The following is a 23,702-nucleotide window of genomic DNA, read 5'->3' as shown; positions in this document are numbered from 1 at the left end:
CAGAGAGATTCCTTTTTATTTTGAAATAATTTAAAATTTACAGATAAGTTGCAATAATGCAGATAACTCCCAGATAACCTTAATTCAGGTTAATCAATTTTTAACTTTTTCCACATTTATATTTCTTGTTTTTTTCCTGAACCATCTGGAAGTAGGTTGGATATATGGCTTGAAAATAACTTTTTAAAAAGTTCCCTTCCTTCATTTGATCACTCATTGCATTTCTTCCTTTTTTTTCTCTTTTTTTTTTTTTTTTTTGAGGGGGTTCATTTTCATTTTTAGTTTTGAAAGATATGATTTTAAGTTTTTGTTATCTCCAAATGCTTGTTTGTGAATGCTTGATTCAGCTTGCAGTATTAGTAGTTTCTTCTGCTCTCTTTGAACTCTAGTTACCTTGGCCTGCCTGCACTCCCAGCTCCATCTCCTTTGTTCATGGAGATGCCCAGCATCTCTGTGCAAGGAAATGGAATGTTTTCTCATTCATCTTTACACAGAGGATAAGGGCCCTCTGGAGTTCCAGCGCTGGAAGAACCTCAGTTCCCACCACTATCCTGGAGTCACTTGGGCCTAATCTGTCGTTTCCATGTTGGCCAAGGCCCCAGAGCTGCCACAGCATCATTTCCAAGTTTGAAGCTTTGGTTTCTATTTCTCTCCTCTTTTTTAGCCCTGGGGGTGCTTAACTGTTAATTTTCCTACTGACATTCTTGTCCCAGTAAACCTGACATCATTAATTTCAATTTTCAAAACTAGGACCACTTGAAACCTCCTGCCTTGCTAGCTCCTGAGGTACCCTCCTTGGCTGAACTCTAGAGCTCTTTGAGATTAAAAAAAATAAATAAACTTTCATTTTACAAATGCAAACACTAGGGCTCCAACCAAGACCATAACTCCCATCTGCAGACTCTTTACCTGTGATTTGGTAGGGAAGGTGAGCCAGACCATGGTGGAGAATAAGGCTTGAACATGCCCCATTCAGGACTACCCAGGTGGCGCTAGTGGTAAAGTAGCCACCTGTCAATGCAGAAGATGCAGGAGACGTGGGTTTGATCCCTGACTCAGGAAGATCCTCTGGAAGAGGGCAGCTTTTGGTTGTATCCTCAGAGTCGACAGGGCTAGTCACCACTCTGTCTCTTCTTAAAGGGCTGTCAACTACAAATTGGCACTTGTCATCTACCTCTTCAAGGATTAAATCATGTGCTGCTGGAGCTGCTGATTTTCAACATCCTCTGAAAAGAGCTGAGAGTGGAGAGCAGAAATGACACTCTGTGCTCTGGGAAAAACTGGCAGAACATGTCTTCAAGTAGATATTTTCAGAAGATGATTTCATGAGCCCAATTCTTGTATCTCGTCATATCTAGAAAAGCATTAAAATCCTTCATGGTTCACAAGTCACTACTGCTCCTTGTGACTAGCAGAAACCTTCTGCAACAAATATGTGCTTTGTCACATATACTCCCCCTTCACCAAAATCACATATATATATTGACCTCCTCTCTTCCTCTTTGGAGCAATTTCTCAGAGCTATCTGAGATGCTGTCTCCCAGGCTGTACTCCTCATTTTGCCCCCAATAAAATTTAACTCACAACTCTCACATTGTGTAATTTTTTTTTTTAAGTCTGCAAGACACTAATCCCACCCTAACCTAAATACTTCCCAAAAGGTTCAATTTCCAAATAGGGTCACACTGGGTTTCTACATAAGAGTTGAGGGGTGGGGCACATTCAACACATGATTTGTCTGACTGTATCCACACTGATGGTATGAAATGGCAACTCTGTGTGGCTTCCATTTGCATTTCCTTAATGGCCAGCAAAGCCCAACATCTCTTCAGGTGCTCATCAGCATTTTATATTGTTCTTCTCTAAGATGTCTATTCAACCCCCTTGCTCATTTTGCGGACTTGTCTGCCTTGTTTTCATTGACTTTTGGGGGGCCCCACCCCGCGGCTTGCAGAGTCTTGAACCTGAGCCAAGGCGGTGAAAGCGCCGAGGTCCAACCACCAGAATGCCAAGGAACGTCCCTCATTGACTTCTAAAATATCACTCCATGGAGATAAATGCACACTCCGTCACTCAAAGAGAACAACTGAGAGGCGAAGCTCGCTCACATTTTGTGCAGGCGAGCCTCGCGACCCAGAGCCTACACTCACCCCCTCCCGCGCCCCCACACCCCAGAGCCGACAGCGTCTCTTCGGTCCACAGCCGGCCGCGGAAACCTCAGAGCTGGCCGCGGAAACCGCAGAGCTTCCCGCGGACGCGGCGCCTGGGCCTCGCCCCTCCGACCGCGGAGCACCAAGAATAGTCCTCCAGCAGCCCTAGAGCGGCCCGTGGAGAGGGGTAGGGCGTGGCGAGCGTCGCCTCCCAGTCGGTTCCGGGAACCAGGCCCTGCTTCTGGCTATTCGCGGTGCTACACCGGGCTCGGGATCGGGCGTAAGGTGCGGAGGCGGCGCGGGGAGCGGGCTGCGGGGTGGGAGAGGGCTGCTCTGCCCGCGGAACGGCGAGCGCCCGGCAGGCAGGAAGCCGATACGGCAGTTCGGGGTGGGGCCGAAGGTCGCTGACCGCTGGTGGGGCGGTGGCTCCGGCGAAGCTTGGAGGCCGCCTCGGGGGTTCCTTCCTCCGAACCTGGAGGCAGCGCACTGGCCTCCCGGCAGTGGAGCCCGAGCGGCCGGCGGCGGGGCAGTGGAAGGTTGTCCCGGCACAGACCAGGCCCTGAAGGAAAACCCGGAGTTCCGGCAGTGGCTTGTCGCTGACTGCCAGGGTGAGGGGCGCTCGGCCTTCCCGGGAGAGTGGGGTGCGAGGAAGCCTGGAGAGCCCCCCTTTCCCCCGGGCCGCCTTACTGAGGACGGCTCTGCTCGGCACTCGGTGCGGCTGCGGTGCGCGGGGTGCTCCTGCAGGACGAGGGGTGGGGCGTCTTGCCGGCCTTCAGGTAACCTCTCAGAGACTGCCCCCACCTCTGCTGCCGCGTGCGCCTTAGCCCCTTCTGCCTGAGAGGCGCCATCTGGTCCCCCAGTGCTGTGCGAAAACCGAAGGGACTTCTGAGTGAACGAGCCTGAGTTCTGATCCTCGACCTGAGTGATTGTTTGCGCCTGATTTCTTTGTTGGTGGCAGAGCCGCGCGAGGCGCGGAGGCAGAGTAGATGAATGGCTTCAATCGGCAGTGACAGTGGCTGTTGTGTCCTTGCGTTCTCTGGACCTCGCTTCTCTTTCATTCTTTAATCCGATGTTTATTTGAAGAACTAATGTGTGCTCTCCTTTTCCTGGTTCTCTTCCTTTTCTTATTCTCACCTCATTTCCATTTTCAGCTGCTTTCTGCCTCCCCTCTTTCAGGGACTAGAGAGGGCCTTCTGCCACGTGTTTCCGGGGCACCTCCGGTCACACTGACTGTCCTCAGTGGTTCATACCATCAGCATCTGGGAGGTGGAGACCCTGTCAGTCCTCATTCACTGGCCCAAAGGGTGTCGGGGTCACTGGGCTTCTCTCGCACCCCTTCCAGGCCGGCTCGGCTGAGACCTACTAGGCTGCCTGTCAAAGAGCAGGAAGCATCGATGTCTGCTGTGGGTCCTGCCGCTGCACACCTGCATCGCCCTGGTGACAGTCACAGTGACTGCGTGAGTTTCCTGGGGGCCCAATTGCCCCCAGAGGTGGCAGCAATGCCCCGGCTCCTGGGGGACTTGGACAGGGCCACATTCAGAAAATTGCTGAAGCTGGTGGTCAGCAGCCTGCAGGGAGAAGACTGCCGGGAGGCTGTGCGGCACCTCAGGGCTGGCGCTGACCTGCCTGAGGAGCAGCTGGGTGCCCTGATAGCTGGCACACACACCTTGCTCCAGCAGGCCTTCCGGCTGCCCCCAGCCAGCCTGAAGCCCGACACCTTCAAGAACCAGCTCCAGGAGCTTTGCATCCCCCAAGACCTGGTTGTGGACTTGGCCAGTGTGGTGTTTGGTAGCCAGCGGCCTCTCCTTGACTCTGTGGCCAGGCAGCAGGGGGCCCGGCTGCCCCACGTCGCTGACTTTCGGTGGAGGGTGGACGTGGCCATCTCCACCAGCGCCCTGGCCCGCTCCCTGCAGCCCAGTGTCCTGATGCACCTGAAGCTCTCGGATGGGTCTGCCCTCCACTTTGAGGTTCCCACGGCCAAATTCCAGGAGCTGCGGTTTGCTGTGGCCCTGGTCCTGAAGGAGATGGCCGAGCTGGAGAAGAGGTGCGAGCGCAAGCTGCAGGACTGAGCCTCCCGCCAGTGCCTTCTGGTCGCTGAGGCGGCTGTCTCAGATGGGCTTTCCAGAGCGAAGCCTGCCCTTCTGACAAGGCACTCCAGTGAGGGAGTGTAACCATGTCTTTCTCTAAATGAAGTAGACAGCTGTGTCTTTTCCTTTTTTTTTGAAAGTAAAGCAACTGTAAATAAAAAATAGGTCCTCCTGGGTAGGCATCAAACCACATGCGCCCTCTCCACAGTGGTCGGTCGGTCCTGCTGCCAGGTAAGGGCACCCACTGCGCTGGTGGGCCCACATGTGGTCTGGGGTTCAGGCCAAGGCCCTTGTGAGGACACAGGCTGTTCAGCCTGCCCCGTGCAGCATTCAAACTGTTGCTCCTTTGCTCTTGGGAACCCTGTGTTTCAGGGTGCACATTTCATTCCCCATCTTAAATCCCTGACCTTAAAGTGCATTCTAGTGGAGGGGGTACGGGGAGGAATGTATAATAAAAACAAGCAGTGTAGCCCAGGAGAGGGTGGGTGCTGCAGGAGGTGCAGCAGCCTCCGGAGATGGGAGGCAGGACGGTGGGAGAGCTGGGCTGCACTTTAAATTGGGTCTTGGGGCGGGTCTCCTGAGGATGTGGTTCCAGAGCCAAGAGGAGGCAGGGATGCTGCACGGAGGGAAAGCCTGTGGGCGTGGGGCTGCGGCCAAGTGGGAGGAAGTGAGTGGACGCACAGGGGCAGGCCCAGGGCCTCTCTGGGAACTCGGCTCAACTCTGAGTGAAATGCGTGTGATGGATAGTCGTGTTAGAGGATCACACCGGATACTGTGTTGACTGAAGAGGGCAGGCTGCAGAATGGGGGTGAGGAGTCTGGAGTTGGTGGTGGCGGCAGAGAGGGGAGTGGGGGCCTCGCCCAGGTGTCTTGTGGCTGGGTGGCTCAGGCAGCTCAGACCGCCATAGACCAAGTGGCTTGAACAACAGAAATGACTTGCTTGCAGTTCTGGAGGCTGGGGTTAGCGTGCCAGCACGGTCAGGTCCTGGTGAGGCCTCTCCGCCGACCTTTGGACTTCCCTCTCTGCATGTGTGTGCATGTGTGTGTGAGTATGTGACAGAGTGTATGAGTGTGTGTGTGAGAGAGAGAGAGAGAGAGCGCTCTTCTCCTGTTAAGAGGGCACCAGTCCCCTCCAACTAATAAAAATAAATGGGGGAAAAAAAAAAAAGAGGGCACCAGTCCTGTGGGATCAGGGCCCTATGTTTATGACTTCATCCAACCTTAATCACCTCCCTGGAGGCCACATATTTAAAAACTTTTTTTATTTATTATTATTTTTTTGAGGCCGCATTTTTAAATACAGGCTCAGCAGGGGTTTGGGCTTCAGCAATTGAAGAGTGCTGGGGAGGGGGGTGCACAGGCCTCTCCTGAGTGCCTGTCGGGCAGCAGTGTGCAGAGCTCTTGACCAGCCCTGTCCCCTCGGCATAACTGCACCCCTGGTAGGGGGCCTGGCAGTGTCCCTGCCTCTCTGGGTCGCTCTACCAGGAAACCAGGTCACAGCTTGGTAGGATTAATAGGCCCAAGCATCAGGCAGGAGCTTCCTCTGAAAAATAGCAATTGGGTTTGGGTGCCCACCTGGCATCCTGCCATGTCTGTGTTGGAAGCCCCTGACCTTCCCAGCACCCTCTTTCTGTCCCCACTCTGTGCCAGAACCCATCAAAAGCAGCAGTGTTTACTCTGTGCTGTCTCCAGAATGCTCCCATGATCTTGATTAATTAGGCCTTTCCCTGAGTGAGGGTCCCAGCAAGTTGGGCCAAAGGGACAGAGAAGAGGAGGTGCCCTGGGGGCTGCACTCAGAGCTGGGGTTTCCCTAGCCAGGCCCCACATGGGGCTCAGTCCTAGCTCAGCCGAGGGCTGAGGACTCCCCGTGTCTCCAGCATCAGCCAGCAGCCTGGGCCCTTCTTCCCTGAGGACAGGAGCTGGGCTGGGCCATCCTCGCTGCTGCCTAGGCCTGCCCACAAGGACCTGCACAGTAAGCTGAGCACCACATCTCCCTCAACCAGTGATGGAGGCTCTCTTTGCTGTGACTTCTTCCTTAACCGTCAGGCATGTGTCAGAAATATGTACTTGTTATGTATGATATGTTTGGAAAAATCCTAAAAAATAAAAACAAACAAAACTAAAAAGAATCAAAAAGCTCCTTTGCCCATAGACAGCCATGGAGAAACCCTCTTGACCAGATTTGAACTTAGCCTTTAGTGTTGGCGTTTTACTTAGCATAATGTTGTTTTAAAAAAAAAAAAATAGCGACCATTTTAAAGCCCTAGGGGCTTCCCTGGTGGCTCAGATGGTAAAGAATTCGCCTGCAATGCAGAAGACAGGAGTTCGATCCCTGAGTTGGGAAGATCCCCTGCAGAAGGGAATGGCTACCCATTACAGTATTCTTGCCTGGAAGAATGCCACAGTAGACAGAAGAGCCTGGCAGGCTGCAATCCTGAGTCCCCAAAATTCGGACATCACCTCCGTAACTTCCCAAAGCACGTCCTTGCGCGCCCCCTATAGGCCAGGCCCTGACGACGCAGCCGAGTGGGGAGAAGGTATAGATGGAAGGAACCACCAGGTGCAGGCACTCCGCCAGGCTCGTGTTAACCCGTTAACTCAAAGGCATCGACATGGTGACGAAGTGCAGAGAGGTTTGAGTTTTGCCGAAGGACACACGGCTTATGGGGGAGCTGGTGGTCGGTTCTCCGCCAACCTTCCCTTCCTACCTGTCCCTCCACGACTTCTCTGGGCATGTGAACCTGGTGGCGAGAGAGGCGCTCCATGCTGGCTCCCACCCCTTGAGGCTGCTGGCTCCAGAGTGAGGACACGCATTCAAGATAGAAGTCCACAGGCTGGGGAGTGTCTGTTTTGCTGGTTAGCATAGCAAAGTTCACTGGTGCAACCAGGAACAAGGCCTGTAGTCCAAGCCTGGCCCAGGTGCCCCAGCTGTGAGCTCCACTGCCACAGAAGGACCCTGTGGCTACGATTCCATTATTTTAAGGCACGTGCTTGGCAGGAACACACACAGGGTCCCTTCCCGAGGGACCCTGGAGGAGGACAAGAGCTCTCAACTGAAGCCCACCTCATCCTTTCGGCTGATCTGGCAGGCAGGGGTGCTTTTCTAACCGAGGCTCGGAGCCCTGCGCATCAGGACTATGGTTTGCACACCCTTTTGCCTGCCAGGCTACAGAGACCTCTTTGTCCCTGTGCTCCCGGCCAGGGAAGTCCAGCTGTCTCCCCAGTCAGCCGTGTGGGTGTGTCCGTCCACCTTGCTAGTCCCCTCCCCAGGCCCTGGAGGATCAGCAGACTCAGTGGGTATGGGGCCCCTCTGAGGCTCTGTGTCTATACATGCTGTCATCTCCACCCTTGAGGGGTCCAGGCCGCTAACTGGGGGTGCAGAGCTCTGCTTGCTCACCTGCTTCTCTCCCCCATCCCCAGAAGGCACTGTCTGTGCCTTTTAAGTCACTGGTCAGGAATGCCTGAACCAGAACATTGACCTCCATCCTCGGGAGGCTGGATGTGGTGGGCCCTGACTACGCCGACCCCTCGCCTTGGTCTCTGATGAGCTCTTGACAGCTCTAATGCTGCCAACCCCAGGTTGTCCATTTGTGAGCCCTCGTGCTTGTCTCAAGGAGGCGCACACGGGCAAACAGTGACACAGGCATCACTGTACAGAGAGAGAGGTTTTCGTGAGAAGCAGAGGACGGGCAGCTGGCTGTTCCCAGGACTGCTGGCTCCTGGTGCTCAACGGAGCCAGGTAATGAGGGCCACCAGCCTCGAGACCGTGCACAGCCTCTGGCCTTACTGTGTGCGGGGAGGTGGATGTGATCCAGCTGGAGAAGGTCCCTCCAGCTGTGGGGCACAGGCTTGCAGGCCAGCAGAGGTGGTCCTCCTCACCTGCATTGGGTGTGGTGACCTTTTCTCTAAATGGTTAGAGAATATTTAAGCCTTTCAGGTCATGATTGTGTCAGCTCTGCCACTGTAGCTCAAAATCAGCCAGAGAAAACAATGTGCATGATTGTATCCCAATAAAATGTCCTGTGGACACTGAAATTTTGATTTCACGTCACAAAATTTGTTCCAACCATTTAAAACCCATTCTTAGGACTTCCCTGGTTGTCCAGTGTCTAGGACTCCACACTCCCAGTGCAGGGGCCCCGGGTTCAATTCCTTGTCGGGGATCTAGATCCTGCATGCCACAACTAAAAGGTCCTGTGTGCCCCAAATGTGACCCAGTACAGCCAAACCCAGAAAAACCACTCTTAGCTCCAGGGCCATGGAAAACCAGGTGGGGTGAGGGTGGCTCTAAATGCCCGCCTCCCTGCATGCCTGCAGGGCTCCCCCAGGCTGCAGAGCGCTGGCCCGCCGCACTTGTGCTCAGTCTCCACTTGGAGGCAGGGCTGGCCCTGCCCCCTTGTCCCCAGATAAGAACAAGACCTGGCAGACAGCAGATGTTTGACCTCATGTAGACCTCTGTGGAAACTCTTGGCGCTGGAGCATTTTCTGTCATCTGTGGGCCTGTAAAGCTTCACCTCAAACCCTGGATGTACCTCAAACACAGCATTCATTCAACAAACTTTTCCTGGGCTTTGAGTGCAAGCCACATCCACCAGGGGACACACGGATGTGAAAACCCACTGGGCTCTGCACAGACACCCCACTTTATTAGTGAAGCTTCCAGAATGCTCAAAGTATCATAAAGCTTATCTGATAATTAAGACAAATTTCAGGTTAAAACTATGAGTTTAATTTATTGTCTCCAAAAGAGAAATCCAAAGTATTTTAGAATCTATTCTGTAAGTGTTCTGGAGATTTTCTTTGGCCATGCTGGGCGTCTTGTGGGATCTAGGGGAAAGCTGAGTCCTGACCACTGGAGTGCCAAGAAATTCCCAGAAATTCTTAAAATGAGTTTACTGTTCCTGAAGCCCCAACTGTGAAATACAGCTTGGAAGTAGAATAGTCCAGAACTCCCACACCTGGCAGGCAGCCCTCTCCTCTCCTCCCAGCACACACACACGTGTTCTGGGATCTGAAACCCATGCAGCAGCAGTTTGAACGCAACGTCGTCAGGCGACACACTAATACCACAAATCTTTTTCATGCAGCTAAGGAGAGGCCTCACCCAATACTTCCGCAGCCAGTATTCCCGGCTGGAATGTAGGGCTTGAGATTTACTTCTATTGAATTTTTGCTTTTCCTGGGACACTTAAGTGAATGAAACACACTAAGAACAGAGGGAAAATAACCCCTCAAAGGCTGGAGGCAGGACTGCCAGGCGGTCAGAGGCGCCCTGCAAGCAAAGGGCCAGCTGTGTTCTAAGAACCTTTATTTGGTCAGACTGAAATCTGATTTCAATATAATTTTCAAATGTCACAAAATAGTCTTTCCCCACGCCACCCCCAACCACTGAAAAATGTAAAAACCATTCTTAGTTCTTACGCCTGTCACAAGGTAAACGGGGACATGAACACTCTGAAGGTGATTCAAGCACACATGGCTTGTGAGCAGCACCAAGCCCACGCGGTCAGCAGCCCTGCCGACCGGCCTGGAAGCAAAACCAGGAGGCTGTCTGATCAGAAGCAACTGCCGTATTGGTGAAGCCTCCTTGGCTGTCTGTGATTAATTTCTCAGACATGCGTGCATTTACAGGACTGACTCCAGCTCAGGTTTTGTGGAGGTCCCAGGCCACTGTCCTCAGGCTGATCACCAGGCTTCACAGACATGGGCACAGGCCTGCATTTGGCCCACGGGGTACACAGTGGGCCAGCCCCCAACAGGACCATATTGATTCCAAGTCTAGGTGCTAGAGTGCGTTTAAGGCTGCGTCCTCTGGCCCTTTTTGGCTGGCCTGCAAGTGCTGTCAGGAGAGACAAGCATCCTGTGGTGCAGACCCTGGAGTCCAGAGGCCCTATACCCCTTTGTGCATCATTACCAGGAGTGGCCAGCAGGACTCCCTTATGGACCCCTCCCTTATGGGACACTTTCCTAGCACCAGCAGAGGGTGGGGGTGTGGCATGGCCACCCAGGACCTTGATCTTGTCCCACTGTTAGGTGGCTCACAAGGCCTAAGATATCGCCCACTTAGAGGTGCCCACCTCGCCCGGCTCTGAAAGTACTGACCACCTGGCTGAGCACAGCAGCTGAGGTGGAGACGTAACCTCTGGCGTCTGGAGAGGTCCCTGCCCTCTTGCACAGACTTTCAGACACAAGTTGCGGGTGGAGCGGGGGGTTACAGCTGCCGCAGAGCACACTGTCTGCATGGTGCACCCCACCCAGGGCAGGAGCATACCAAAGCTGCAGGCGGGGCAGTCCTTGTCCCGAGACAGCGCTGCGACCTCCACACCTTGTGCCAGGGAAGCAGCCAATCAGGCTGAGCTGCTGGGGAGTTGAGTCCCTTCTACTTGCTCAGAACATCTGGACTCTGCTGTCCCAACCTCTCTAGGCACCTGGAGCGGCTGGCACTTGTTCTCGAGAGAAACCCACAGGCTGCTACTGGGCTATGGCACACAAGGCGAACCTGGGCTTAACCCAACCTGTGTGACGTAACCCAAGTCCTGTTGCAATAAAAGTCCTCAAGTGACCTCAGGGTCACGTGTCGGACACGGGAGAAATGGCCCCTCCATGGGAGACAGCCCTTTGCCCTGTGATTATGAGCAATGGTGCCAAAGATCGCCAGGTCTCTTGGGGTGGTCCTGGGTAGCAGCTGGTGACACTCCTCATCCTGAGTCCCCCTGCAGAGCCCAGGGCCCTAGGCTGTGCGGGCGCCACTGCTGCACCTCATCCTGCGGCTCGCAGGCCCTGAGGAGCTGTTCCAGGAGCCGCTCTGCAGCCCAGCCTGTCAGTCAACCAGAGCAGTGATGTTCCCTGCACGTTCCTCCTGCCGGTGACAAGATGGCCACGTGCTCTGACCACTCGACCCAAACCAGGCCATGCTGGCAGAGAAAACCTGAGCAGGAGGCGATGCCAGGAGAGCGGGCTTGCTCACTGGCACCCAGTGCTCGGCACCCACAGGCCCTCTGCCCTGGGACCTGTGGGGCCCGTGGGGCCACATCCCAATGCTGATCCTGGTGATCAGGCGTCTCCACCACCCATCGGCCTGGGCAAAGGCACCGGCTCACGCGTCTGCTTGCAGACCTTCCAGTTCTGGTGGTCCATGTGGCTGGTGTTTTGAGGATATGCCTCTGGTGGCGTCCTCAGGGCTGCTCTTTCATTCTTGTAACCACTGTAAGACAACGCTCGGGGAGGACACTGGGTTCTGGACTTATAGCAGGCCAGGGACACTGTCCCCTGGCCTGGGTGCTGCTCCTGGCGTGCCTGCATGGACCCAGCACCTCCCTGAAGAGAAGGGCTGCTCTGCGAGGCGTATCCGGTGGGGAGAGCAAAAGGGGAGCCCGGGTCCCCCTCCAGCAGCCCTGCACAAACACATCCCTGCTGCAGAAGCCAGTCTTGAGTACCTGTGGCCTAAGGAAGACGTCCCGGGAAACTTCTTTCATCCCACTCCTCTGGTGGGGCTGCTGGGGCTCTTCTCATGCCTCTTCTGCAAGGCCCAGGGTCATCCCTTTGAGAACTCAAATGCTACACGTGTCACCCTGATGTGAGAGACACGAGCTTTATTGAAGGGGATAAGGTCAAACGTGCCAGCAAAAACATACACCACGTATGAATCTCAACACTCCCTAAGAGAGCAATTCTGAATATTCCCCGGTGTTCTAAATCTTCAGTGTAAAAGATCCCATGTCAAATAAGTTAAGGCTGTAGGTTTATTCACATTTATACACATTTGTAAAGGTAAGTGGTCTAGCCCATGTGAATTTTCTGATGCTGAGTAAGCCTTGAGCTCCTATTAAAAGCTTTGCCACATTCATTACATTTGTAAGGTTTCTCTCCAGTGTGAATTCTCTGGTGGATAATGAGATGCGACCGCCATCTGAATATTTTCTCACATTCATTACATTTGTGAAGTTTCTTTACAGTATTAACTCTCCTCCGACTCGCGTGGGTGGAAGCCTCCAGGGTGCCCCCGTACTCACGGTACCACTGCGCACGAGTGTGGATCCTCTGGTGCTCGATCAGGTATGAACTCCGGCTGAAGGCCTTCCCACACTCGCTGCACCCGTAGGGCTTCACCCCAGCATGAATAATCTGGTGCTGGAAAAGGGTGGAATTCTGGCTGAAGGCCTTCCCACACTCGCTGCACTTATACGGCCTCTCACCCGTGTGCACCCTCTGGTGTATCGTGAGCTGTGTGCTCATGCTGAAGGCTTTTCCACATTCGAGGCACTCATAGGGCTTCTCCCCCTTATGGATCCTCTGATGGTAAATGAGGCTTGAGCTCTGGCTGAAGGCCTTCCCGCAGTCACTGCACTCGTATGGCTTCTCCCCAGTGTGAATTCTCTGATGCTGAATGAGGTGTGAGCCCTGGACAAAGCCTTTCCCACACTCATCACACTTAAACGGTTTTTCTCCAGTGTGAGTTCTCTGGTGGCGAATAAGTCGTGAGCTGCAACCAAAGGCTTTCGAACACTTGTTGCATTTATAAGGTTTCTCTCCAGTGTGTGTCAGTTGATGCTGACTCAGGCGGGAGACCCACCGGAAAGCCTTCCCACACTCGTCACACTTAAATGGCTTCTCGGGAGCATGCATCCTCTGACGTGCACCCAGGCTGGGACTCTCCGGGGTTCTCGGGAGCTCAACCTTCTCCCCAGCGTGCATCCGCTGGTGCTGAGCTAGGGTTGAGCTCTGGCTGAAGGCCTTGCCACACTCTGGGCATGGGTAGGGCCGCTCTCCCGTGTGGGTCCTCTGGTGCCTGGCCAGCTGAGACTGCTGGCTGAAGGCCTTCCCGCACTCCCGGCAGCCATAGGGCCTCTCTCCCGTGTGGACCCTCTGATGATGGATGAGGCTGGAGCTCTGCCCAAAGGCTTTTCCACATTCTTCGCACCTGTAGGGCTTCTCCCCAGTGTGAATCCTTTGATGCTGAATAAGTTTTGAGCTCAGGCGAAAGGCCTTCCCACAGTCGGTGCACTTAAACGGCTTCTCTCCAGTGTGGATCCTCTGATGCTGAGTAAGCTGTGAGCACAACCTGAAGACCTTCCCACACTCCCTACATTCATACGGTTTCTCTCCAGACAAGGTACTCGGATGTCTCCCCTGAAAGCAATCAGATAACTTTTTTTGGCACTCTTGGCATCTGTTGGGTTTCTGCTGGGTATTCATTTCCTGGTGCAGAGCAACATCTGAAGGAGATCGCAAGCTCCTGCCACATACATCACACCTTCGGAAGGACCCCTGACTTTGATCAGGCTGACAACCCAGGCAGCCACTGCTCCCCCGCTCACCATGACCCTGGAACTCGTCCTTGGTGAAGGCCTTCCTGGGAGCCGTGGTCCCCATGTTCAAGAAGTTTTTATGGAAGAGGGAGCTTGGCTGTCTCTGTGAACAGACTTCAGGATCTGAGGTGTCTCCAAAGCCAGGACTCTGGGGAAAGTCCTGGGGCAAGGTTTTGACTGTGACCCCCCCAGATTCTGCTTTAAGACTGTCCATGTCCTCACAGGCCTGCTCACCATCAGTCCCAACTGTAGAATCTGAAATGAACAGGAAGCAAATTGCTGCTAATCCCCCGTCAGAGAAAGGAGCCTGGGGTGTGGGGGTGCATACCACCCTTGGGACTGAGCCCCCTCCCAGGAGAGGCTGTACTGAGCATTTGGAAAGATGCGATGAGAAGTCAATGCCTTTTGACAGTGGTCAAAATCTGGTTCTGTTCATGCTTAATGCATTCATTCAGTTACTATATACCTGGAAGACTGCAAAGAGCCACTCTCCTACGTGGAGGAAAGGTCATCTCACAGGGAATGAGTACAAGGAAAACCCACAAAAGAGCAAAGTGAGCCCAAAAGGGTGGAGGATAAGAGGCAGGGTTAGGGTGCCTGTGAGAGTAGAGTGAGGAGGAAAGAGGGACTGAAAACTGAACAGAGGGGTGTTATGTACTGAGAAAAATGAGGCACCAGAGCTGCTAAGGGGCACACAGGGGTGAGTCCAAGAGAGGTGGGCCTCAGCTGTCCACTAGGTGGGGTTCTGAGCAGGGCGCAGAGCCTGACCTCCACACCCTCCAGCCGCTGCCAGTCATGCCCGCTGACTCACACTGCTGTGTCCATCCCTTGCTGCCCTGCCCCTCAGCTTCCAGGTGGCCACAGTGACTGCACTGATGCCTCCTTCCTGGGGGTTTCCAGAGGGCCCACCTCCCTGCTTGCCCTCCACATGGAGGTATGGAGGGATGTGGCCACCAGCCAAGGAATACCTGGGGCCACCAGAAGCTGGAATAGGCAGGTAGGATCCTCCCCTCTAGGTTTCAGAGGGGACACGACACTGCCTGTGACTTGATCTTGGACATGTGGTCCCCACAATGAAGGAACAATGAGTCTCGGCTGTGGTAAGCCTCTAGTCTACGTGCTTTGTTACAGCAGCTTCAGGACACCAACACGGCCCCAGAACTTCATCCGAGAGGCTGGGCTCACCCAGACCCCATGAAACTCTGGAGGGAGCGTGGCAGTGGCAGATGAACAGCTGCTCAGAGTCACACGTGTGCCTTTGCTCAATAAGAATGTTAGTAAAATTAAAACTCAACAAAATGTGGTTCAAAAACAAATTGTCTTGCCATAATGCAGAGGAATGCTATGCCCTTGCTTTTCTGTAGTTTAGTCTTTCCTGAGGCTGCCCCATGACTGGCCTACGCCCCATGACTGGCCGCCTATGTGCACCCCACAGCATCCCCAGGCAGCTCAGCAAAGCTGCATGGATGGCCTCTGGGGTCCCCCTCTAGCTTCCCACCTGAGCCCTCGCCGGGCATGGAGATCCTGAATCCCTCCTGTGCCCAGAAGCCTCACCTGTCCGGGTGGTCCTGGCTGCCTCTCTCCCCTCTGCTCCTTGCAGGTCGAGGACCCATGGCTCCTGCCCCTGTTCTAGCCGGGAGATCAGCTCAGGCTTGAAGACCAGGAATCCTGCTGTGGGGGCAGCAGAGGAGGACACGGCATCACTGTGGCTGGGAGTGCTGCTCGGGGCTCAGTTCTCCCTGGTCCCCAGGAGTGAAGGGTTGGGGCTACTGGAGCACAGGGGCCTCCTGTCCAGACCTGCTGCCTCCTGAGGCTGGACAGAGAGGAATGCGTGGACTCCCAGTCTGGCCCTGCTGCAAATGGAGACAGGGCCAGGATCGCCAGGGAGTCCTGTCACCCAAGTCTGCAGAACACAGGCCAGCTCTCCCCCATGGGGAGAGGCGCAGGCACAGCCAGCACTTCCCTCAGTCCCCTCAGGGATGCTCCAAGAGGTAGGGTTGCTTAAGAAACAATACAACAACAAATCAACCAACAAAATGGATTTTAAATCAGAAGGTGTGAAGCCCAATCATCAGCCAGCAGCCCCAGCCTCAAGTCCTCACACAGAGCCCACGGCCTCAGCAGAGGGCTGGAGACCAGCAGGTGCCCCCAGGCAGCTGCCTTCTGGGGCCAGTAGCCCTTATGCTGTGGGGCAGCTGTGTGAAGTGCTCCCAGCCCACCCAAGGGCTGGTCAAGCCCTCGGGCTAGAGCACTCCTCAGGTTTTCAGCCATGGGATGGAGAAGGCAGCAGGCAGAGAAGGTCAAAGGCTCAGGTGACAGCAGGACCTCACACTCAAGAGGAAATAGGTTCCTGCCAAGCACACGTGTGCTGCTCACAGAGAAACGTCCCTGGGCAGCCAGCAAGGGGGTCGGGCAAAGGCCATGAAACAATACCACAGACTGCACCTGATCTAAGTGCAGCTGGACACAACAGCGATCACAGTGGGTGGCTCTAAACTATTACTATCCAGAAACTATGTGATGAATTAGTAAGTGGCAACTGTATTTACTATGAGTCAAAATCTGTAGGATGCAGCTGAAGTGATGTTTATGCATAAAATTTCATGTTTTTAAATACACCAACTAGAAACAAAAATGGTAAACACAGAACAGGTAAATACTAAACTCAAGAAACAACAAGAAATCTGACTGAGTAGCTATTTAAGCTATTTCAAGTTTGGATTCTATTTCTATTCACTCAGGCAGAAAGTCCACCTACCCTGTGAGCACTGAATCACATGATGTATGCAAACCTGGGAGCCTGCTTGGCTCACCGAGACTCCTTCTGGGGTCAGCTTCTGACCCACAAGGACTCACAGTCCCGAGCCCCTGCCTAGCCTTTGACCACATGGCCTCCAGATCTGCAGCCTCTAACACAGACCAAAATAGGTGGGTGCTGACCGATGACGGAAGGGGTAGGGGTGTCCAAATAAAGCCTCACCTAGTCCAGCCACACTGCTGTGGTTCTCAAGCATCACCTCCTTGTAGAGAGCCCTCTGGCCGGGGTCCAGACACTGCCATTCCTCCCGCGAGAAGTGCACGGCCACATCACCAAATGTCACAGCCTCCTGAAAGGACACACACCAGTCTCCTGGCTGTCTCAAGCACACAGACCACAAGGTTGAGTGAGACAGTCACCAGGCCCCTTTGGTTTTAAAATCGAGGGGAGGAAGGAATTCCCTGGCTGTCTTGCGGTCAGGACTCTGCTTCCACTGTAGGGGGCACAGGCTCAATCCCTGGTCAGGGAAGTAAGATCCTGCAAGCTGTGCAGTGTGGCCAAAAAATAAAATAAAATCAAGGGGAGGGACAGTATGCAGGACAGGGAGGGACCCAGACCATGGGGATCTACAATCCTCCCCCAAGAGCCTCAGGCAGGCCCAATCTGAGCAGGATTTGCTCACTACCTTGGAGACAGCCGAGACTGGCAAGGGGTCGGCAAGAGGCCGAGGGTCTAGGTCCAGGCCCATTGGGCACAGTAGGTGCCCAGAGGAGCAGGTAGGGGCCTCACAAGATGAGGGAGGGAACAGGGGAAGTCAGACTCCTACCATGAGGCTTGGTGGGTGGGAATCCACGTGTCCTGGCTGAGAGCCCTGTTGGCAGTTACCAGAGTCAGAGGTCACGATCCTGGAGGTCCCAACGTCTCACTTCCAGACTAATCGAGGGGGTACCGTATCCTCCAATCTTTTACTTCCAACTCCAAGTGTTCTCTGGCAGGGACTTGCAGTGGGGCCAAAATGGCGGTAGCACTACAGTATCTGCCTTCCGAAGCTTCATTCATCTTTCAGAGAGTGTGACATGGAAGAATTACTCCACAAACATGTAATGGGTAGTTGCCACGTGTACCAGGCACTTGGCTACGCAATAGGGATGTGGTACTGAACAACGCACAAGGACTCTACCTTCTTGGAGCAGCCTAGTGGGGGAAAGTTAACTGACCATGGAAACAAACCAAAATTACAACTGGGATGACAGCACAAGTACAAAGGACTCAGAAAGCATTTAACTAGGAAACCCTGACTTAGTCTGATGGGTCACTTCCCCTAGGTGTTAACTCGGTGCTAATGGGGGTGGGGAGGGAACTCCTGGCAGCAGGAACAGAGTGTGCAAGGGCCAGAGGCAGGAAGGACCCTCAGAGGCAGGAAGTACTAGGGCTGAATGAGCCAGTGGGGCAAGATTTCAGGCAGCAAGAGGAGTCATGATGTGACTGGCAGCTGGAGTAGACAGGAACCAGCAGGATGGACTGTAGGGAAAAGAGGAGGGGACACCTGACCACACCCCAACCCTCGTACAAAAACCTGACCCCTCCCCTAGCATCCTCCTGGGATGTCAGAAAGAGAAAAAATGGACTTCCTAGGGGATATTTTGACTCCAAAAGCGGCTTGAGGGAAGAAGCTTTAGGCCATGAGCTGATTCAGACAGCAGTGACCACTGTCAAGCGGTTCCCCACCTCGGCCTGGCCAGAAGCAAGCATGTGCCTCCCAGTGCTGGATCCTGGGTCCCCTGTAGAGAAGTACAGACCCTAAGTGGCAGCCAGAATTAAGAGAAAATACATAGCCTACCACCCCAAGACATAGCCCTTTTGGCCACCTTCACGAAGTCTAGGTCTTGGAGGAGCAGTGAAAGAGGGTAAAAGAGTGCCCCCGAGGGAGATGATGGGTATGTAGGCTGGAGCATGCCTAGAACCGGAGGGGAGGCTACGAGGCTGCTGCGAGGCCGGATCTGCGGGATGACCCCTCCCGCTTCTTCCCGGCCAAGACGGTCAAGGCTCGACCACGACCACCGCCCTACCCGGCGCCAACGGGCTCGCAGAGCCGCCCGCTCCACTAGCGCTCCCGCGGAGAGGCCGGGGGAGCGCGGGACCCGCCGCATCCGAGGCGGGAGGACGCGGGGGCCGGTGGGAGACCTCTAAGCCCAAGGGGGAGGAGCACGTGGGCAGCCCCGACCCTAACCAACGCCCTCATCACCGACTCACCCTCCCGGGGCCAGCGAGAGACTCTAGCAGCGCGACGACGCCGGAAACGGGCCTCGGCCGCTCGCGGCCGCTCGCCCCGCAGACTTCCGGTTGCTCTGGGCGGTTCGGAGGCCCAGCCGACTCTGTGGTTCCCAGCCGGGCCCCCAACCCAGGGAGCCGGAGAGGGGGCGGGGCCAGGTAGCTTGGGAACCGACTGCGCCCGGAGCGGGCGGGGGTCACAGTTGAAGGAGGGCGGGGCCACAGGTCAAGGAGGGAGGGGTCACAGGTCAAGGAGGGCGGGGCTGGGGCCGAGGGAAAGTGAGGGCCGGGCCCGCTGCTGTGTGGCCTGGGGCCAGGGAGCAGACCCGGACGAAGCCAGAGGAGAGCGGCCTGAGGGTCGCCCGGGCCGTCCCCGCGCACCTCTGGTCACACTCCGGGCCGCTGGTCCCCGCATTGGGTCTGTGTGCGGGCTGCTGCCGGCAGAACGCGCCTGTTGGGCCTGTTCCAGGCTCCAGGACTACAGAGACGCCGCTGCCCCAGCTGTGCCCAGTGTAGTACGGGGGCGAGCGGCCAGGTGGGGCACAGAGGAGCACTGTGGAGAGAGTAGGTGTTCCTGTCCTTGGTGTGGAGATGTCTCGGGCTGCGGGCACCGCAGAATGTGGAGGGGCACCGACAGCCCAGAGATGAGGCTGGGAGGGCTGCAGAAAGGGTGAGGACCACCAGGAGGAGAGGCCTAGGGCAGACATCAACCGGGACGTCTGGCTGAGGTCATTGACTGCGTCGCGGGGCTCGAGGCAGCGGGACAACCTAGGGCCCGCCGAGAGACCTGCGGCGGTGGGCCCTCAGCTGAAGGGCGGCGCGCCCGGGTGTCAGGTCAAGACTGCTCCTCACTGTGCTTTCTCCCACCCCAGCTTCGTCTGGCTCCTGGGGCAGCCCGTTCTGGGTGTTCTCCCAGACCCACGCGGTCCTGTGTGTAGGGGAAGGGAACCCCAACTTCTTTGGGACTCGGCAGAAGCCTCCCCTTCGGCGGCCCAGCTCAGCTTTGGGGAGGTCGCTGCGCGCGTCTTCGGAGGCCACAGCTTCCCCTGAGGTCTGGGCCCCTGGAACTTTTCACACTGGACAGCCCTGGAGTGGCAAGGTCGGGGGAAGGGCCCTGACACCAGCCTCACTGATGATCCAAACCCTGGGGTCCCTGGCAAATCCATGGTGAATGGGTGCAAGCCCAAGGAAGGTGGACAGAGTCAGTTCCTGGACAGACTCCTAGGGGAGGTGGAAGGGGAAACTTAATATGCTCAGAGGAACCAGCTCTTTTCTGTGGGCGCCTGCGTGATGTGGTCTGGGTCCCCCACCCCATGCCTCTAGATGTCTAACAATTCTCAGCTCTCCCGTCTCCACATCCTCCCTGATAACTCTGAAAGCATCTGTGCAAAGGATGAATGGATGAAGAAATGGGGAATGGGAAAGGACTGGGTGTACACCTGCTTCTTAACCCTAACCCCTAGCCAAGTACTCAGGCACCCTGAGCTCACTAGTGTCCTGACCTACTGGGTCCCCCTTCTGCTGGAGTGTCATCACACTGCACCATCTTGAGCTAGGAGGTCCTGGCAAACTTGGGCCCCAGCCTAGCCCCTCAAGGTGAGGGGAGAACTCCTACTCAAGGTGAGGCTGATCCAGGGAGCAAGAGGGGGAGCCAGGGCTGACAGTGGGACTTCAGGCCGATGACAGAACCACCTCAGCTGCCACAAGAGTCTGGCCCAGAGCGTCCACCTGGCAGACACCTGGCAGTGTGGGAGGTGTGGGGACCAGGGTGCTGAGGGTGCTACCTGGGTGAGGGGTGAAGGAGACTGTGTCTGTCCACTGCAGGCCATTCCAGGGCCTCCACACCTGAGTTCCATACTCCTCACTGAGCCTTGGACCCACTGAGCAAACAGACTGCATGGTCCCCTAAGTTAACAGCCTGCATGGTCCCCTAAATGGTCACAGTGCCTCTTCTCTGGGCAAACCCAAATCACTTTCCAGCTATTTCCAGCCTGGGATTAGGATTCTGAGCTGTAAGTGTTCCCAGGGGAAAAGCCAAGCTTGAAAGTTATTTTTGAGGACTTCCCTGGTGGTGCAGTGGATGGGAGTTCACCTGCCACGCTGGGGACACAGGTTTGATCCCTGGTCCGGGAGGATTCCACATGCCTCGGAACAACTAAGCCACAATCACTGAACTGGGGTACAAGAACTATTGAAGCCCATGTGCCTAGAGATTGTGCTCCGCAACAAGAAAAGCCACCAGAATGAGAAGCCCACATTGCCCATGGCAATGAAGAGTAGACCTCCTTTCTGCAACTAAAGAAAGCCCACGCAAAAGCAAGAAAGACCCAGCACAGCCAAAAATCAATCAATCAATAATTAATTCCCTGGCAACCCGGTCATTAGTTCTCCACACTGTCACTGCCGAGCACACAGATTCACTTGCTGGTTGGGGAATTAAGATCCCACAAGATGTGTGGCCAAAATGTGTACATAGATTTTTAAAGAGATGTGTTTCCAAGGCCACTTTCTGTAGTTTAGTAGATGGCACAGGGAAATAACATTTTCAGTGAAGTGGGACAGAGGCGCTGAAGGCTGTCACTATCCCCGAACACTCAGGAATCTCCTGATGAGTTTAAAATGTATGTGGATTTTGTTTTAATCAGGGATGGTAAGACATCAGAAAAAGCAAAAGAGTTCCAGAAAAACATGTATTTCTGCTTTATTGACTACGCCACAAGTTTTGACTGTGTGGATCTCAATAAACTGTGGAAAATTCTGAAAGAGATGGGAATACCAGACCACCTGACCTGCCTCTTGAGAAACCTGTATGTAGGTCAGGAAGCAACAGTTAGAACTAGACATGGAACAACAGATTGGTTCCAAATAGGAAAAGGAGTACGTCAAGGCTGTATATTGTCATCCTGCTTATTTAACTTACATGCAGAGTACATCATGAGAAACACTGGGCTGGAGGAAGCACAAGCTGGAATCAAGATTGCTGGGAGAAATATCAATTACCTCAGATATGCAGATGATACCACCCTATGGCAGAAAGTGAAGAAGAACTAAAGGCCTCTTGATGAAAGTGAAAGAGGAGAGTGAAAAAGTTGGCTTAAAGCTCAACATTCAGAAAACTAAGATCATGGCATCTGGTCCCATCACTTCATGGCAAATAGATGGGGAAACAGTAGAAACAGTGGCTGACTTTATTTTTCTGGGCTCCAAAATCACTGCAGATGGTGCTTGCAGCCATGAAATTAAAAGACACTTACTCCTTGGAAGGAAAGTTATGACTAACCTAGACAGTATATTGAAAAGCAGAGACATCGCTTTGTCAACAAAGGTCTGTCTAGTCAAGGCTATGGTTTTTCCAGTGGTCATGTATGGATGTGAGAGTTGGGCTATAAAGAAAGCTGAGTGCCAAAGAATTGACGGTTTTGAACTGTGGTGTTGGAGAAAACTCTTGAGAATCTCTTGGACTGCAAGGAGATCCAACCAGTCCATCCTAAAGGAGATCAGTCCTGGGTGTTCATTGGAAGGACTGATGTTGAAGCTGAAACTCCAATATCTTGGCCAACTGATGCGAAGAGCTGACTCATTTGAAAAGACCCTGATGCTGGGAAAGATTGAGGGCAGGAGGAGAAGGGGGCAACAGAGGAGAAGATGGTTGCATGGCATCACCAACTCAATGCACATGGGTTTGGGTAAACTCCAGGAGTTGGCGATGGACAGGGAGGCCTGGCGTGCTGTGGTTCATGGGGTCGCAAGGAGTTGGACACGACTGAGCAACTGAACTGAACTGTAGACGTCAGAAATGTGGGTGGACTTTTATATTCACAGGTGTCTAGAAATGGAAGGAGGCAGGGCACACCATGCGGGGCCACACAGGGAAGCACTGGGTTGGTCAGGAAGAGAAAGAGAGGAGGGAAGGGTTGGCCCAGAGCCTTTACTGGGATTTCTGCGAAAGGAATGGGCAAAGCAGGGCAATGACACTGAGGAGGATTAGGGCCGTGTGCTTGAATAATTTCAGCAGGCTACTGGGTCATCTCCAGTGGTCTGATACCTGCCCCTGCTGTGACTTAGGGCAGGGAAGCACTGGTGTGATGTGAGTCTTGTAAAGGAGATAGTCGGGAGTGTGGGCTCTGGATTGGTTGGTTTGTGTCAATGCCTAGCTCTAAGGGTTCCTTTGCTATCTCTAGGAATGCCTTTTGGACTTAGCCTTGCTTGGCTTGAAAGCTGGCAGGAGGAACCAGGAGACCCTAGAACCCTAAACAGAAGCAGAATTTCCCCAAGTCTCCCAGGAGAGTATATCTGAGGTCAGGGTGCCGGGAGCCAGCACACGAGACCCCACCCATGACAAGGTCGTGAGGAGAAGACCTGACAAGCAAGGCAGATCAGGACTTCAGGGATTTCGAAAAGCTGCCCCGGCGCTCACCTTAAAGATGATCTCTGTCTTTCTGATGCTTGCTATATTAGACTACTCCCTAATTTCTGTGACATGGGTAGAAGGCCTTCCCCGATTTCTCTCCAAACAGAATCAACTTAGAACTTTAATTAATATGTCTGCTGGGCGGCGGTATCCTATAAGATTATCCAGGACGAAAGGAGTGTTTCAATTAGACCCCTTTGCTGGCATTCTAGCCTGCCTGGCAAATGCGTACTAATGTACATGACTGCTCACAACACCTTAATCATAAACAGCATAAAGAACCTGATCACACAAAAGGCCTAATAGGCACAGAGCCCTTTGGGGGGTGGAGAAGCCCTATTAGAGAACACAAAAATATTATTCAAAAAGTGGTTATAGTTAAAGATTTAGAAAAATAAGAGTTCAGAATTGTTAATTTTAACCAGGAATGCTAAACAGGGGCTGCCTCACTGGAGCTGCAGAGTCTTTGTGTTGTAAACCTTTTAGATAAATTTAACTGATAACTTCTGCAAAAGGACTGACCTTTGTGTTCATTAAAGAATAGATGACAGGAAAACAGCTTTGCATTCACCTAGGTCATAAAATGTCACTAGGCCCCAAGGTCAGAAGATAATGTACAAGAATCTCACAAAGAAGTATGCAGAAAACACCCTGGTTTCATGAAGGATAAGCTGATGTAATATTAAACTATCTTCCCCTTGAAAAATGTACTAACTTA

At 53.9% G+C, this 23,702-nt stretch overlaps 2 protein-coding genes across 8 annotated transcripts; one reads left to right on the top strand and one right to left on the bottom strand.

The window, feature by feature from the left end:
- The first annotated feature begins 2,305 nt into the window (after positions 1–2,305).
- COMMD5 (COMM domain containing 5) lies at positions 2,306–9,106 on the top strand. Of its 2 annotated transcripts, none has more exons than XM_061122902.1 (2): positions 2,306–2,435; positions 3,493–9,106. In XM_061122902.1, the coding sequence occupies exon 2, from the start codon at positions 3,545–3,547 to the stop codon at positions 4,217–4,219; it is 675 nt and encodes a 224-aa protein (XP_060978885.1). In that variant the 5' UTR covers positions 2,306–2,435; positions 3,493–3,544; the 3' UTR covers positions 4,220–9,106. The 2 variants fall into 2 exon arrangements, with proteins under 2 accessions (XP_060978885.1, XP_060978886.1); XM_061122903.1 differs by lacking the exon at positions 2,306–2,435 and adding an exon at positions 2,463–2,758.
- Positions 9,107–9,527: 421 nt separating this feature from the next.
- Positions 9,528–18,747, bottom strand: ZNF7 (zinc finger protein 7). Of its 6 annotated transcripts, XM_061122899.1 has the most exons (6): positions 18,556–18,747; positions 18,031–18,083; positions 17,129–17,361; positions 16,525–16,651; positions 15,099–15,215; positions 9,528–13,799 (listed from the first exon to the last, which is right to left on the bottom strand). In XM_061122899.1, the coding sequence occupies exons 3-6, from the start codon at positions 17,129–17,131 to the stop codon at positions 12,016–12,018; spliced, it is 2,031 nt and encodes a 676-aa protein (XP_060978882.1). In that variant the 5' UTR covers positions 17,132–17,361; positions 18,031–18,083; positions 18,556–18,747; the 3' UTR covers positions 9,528–12,015. The 6 variants fall into 6 exon arrangements, 5 of the variants coding, with proteins under 5 accessions (XP_060978882.1, XP_060978881.1, XP_060978880.1 ...); XR_009689493.1 differs by lacking the exon at positions 18,556–18,747 and having other exon boundaries at positions 9,528–11,440; positions 11,673–13,799; positions 17,129–18,549; XM_061122898.1 differs by having other exon boundaries at positions 17,129–18,083.
- Positions 18,748–23,702: the final 4,955 nt, after the last annotated feature.

The sequence above is a fragment of the Dama dama genome, chromosome 21, assembly GCF_033118175.1.
Source record: "Dama dama isolate Ldn47 chromosome 21, ASM3311817v1, whole genome shotgun sequence".
Taxonomy (NCBI): Eukaryota; Metazoa; Chordata; class Mammalia; order Artiodactyla; family Cervidae; genus Dama; species Dama dama.
The sequence above is the reverse complement of the archived record's forward strand: the minus strand, read 5'-3'. Positions and strand labels throughout refer to the sequence as shown.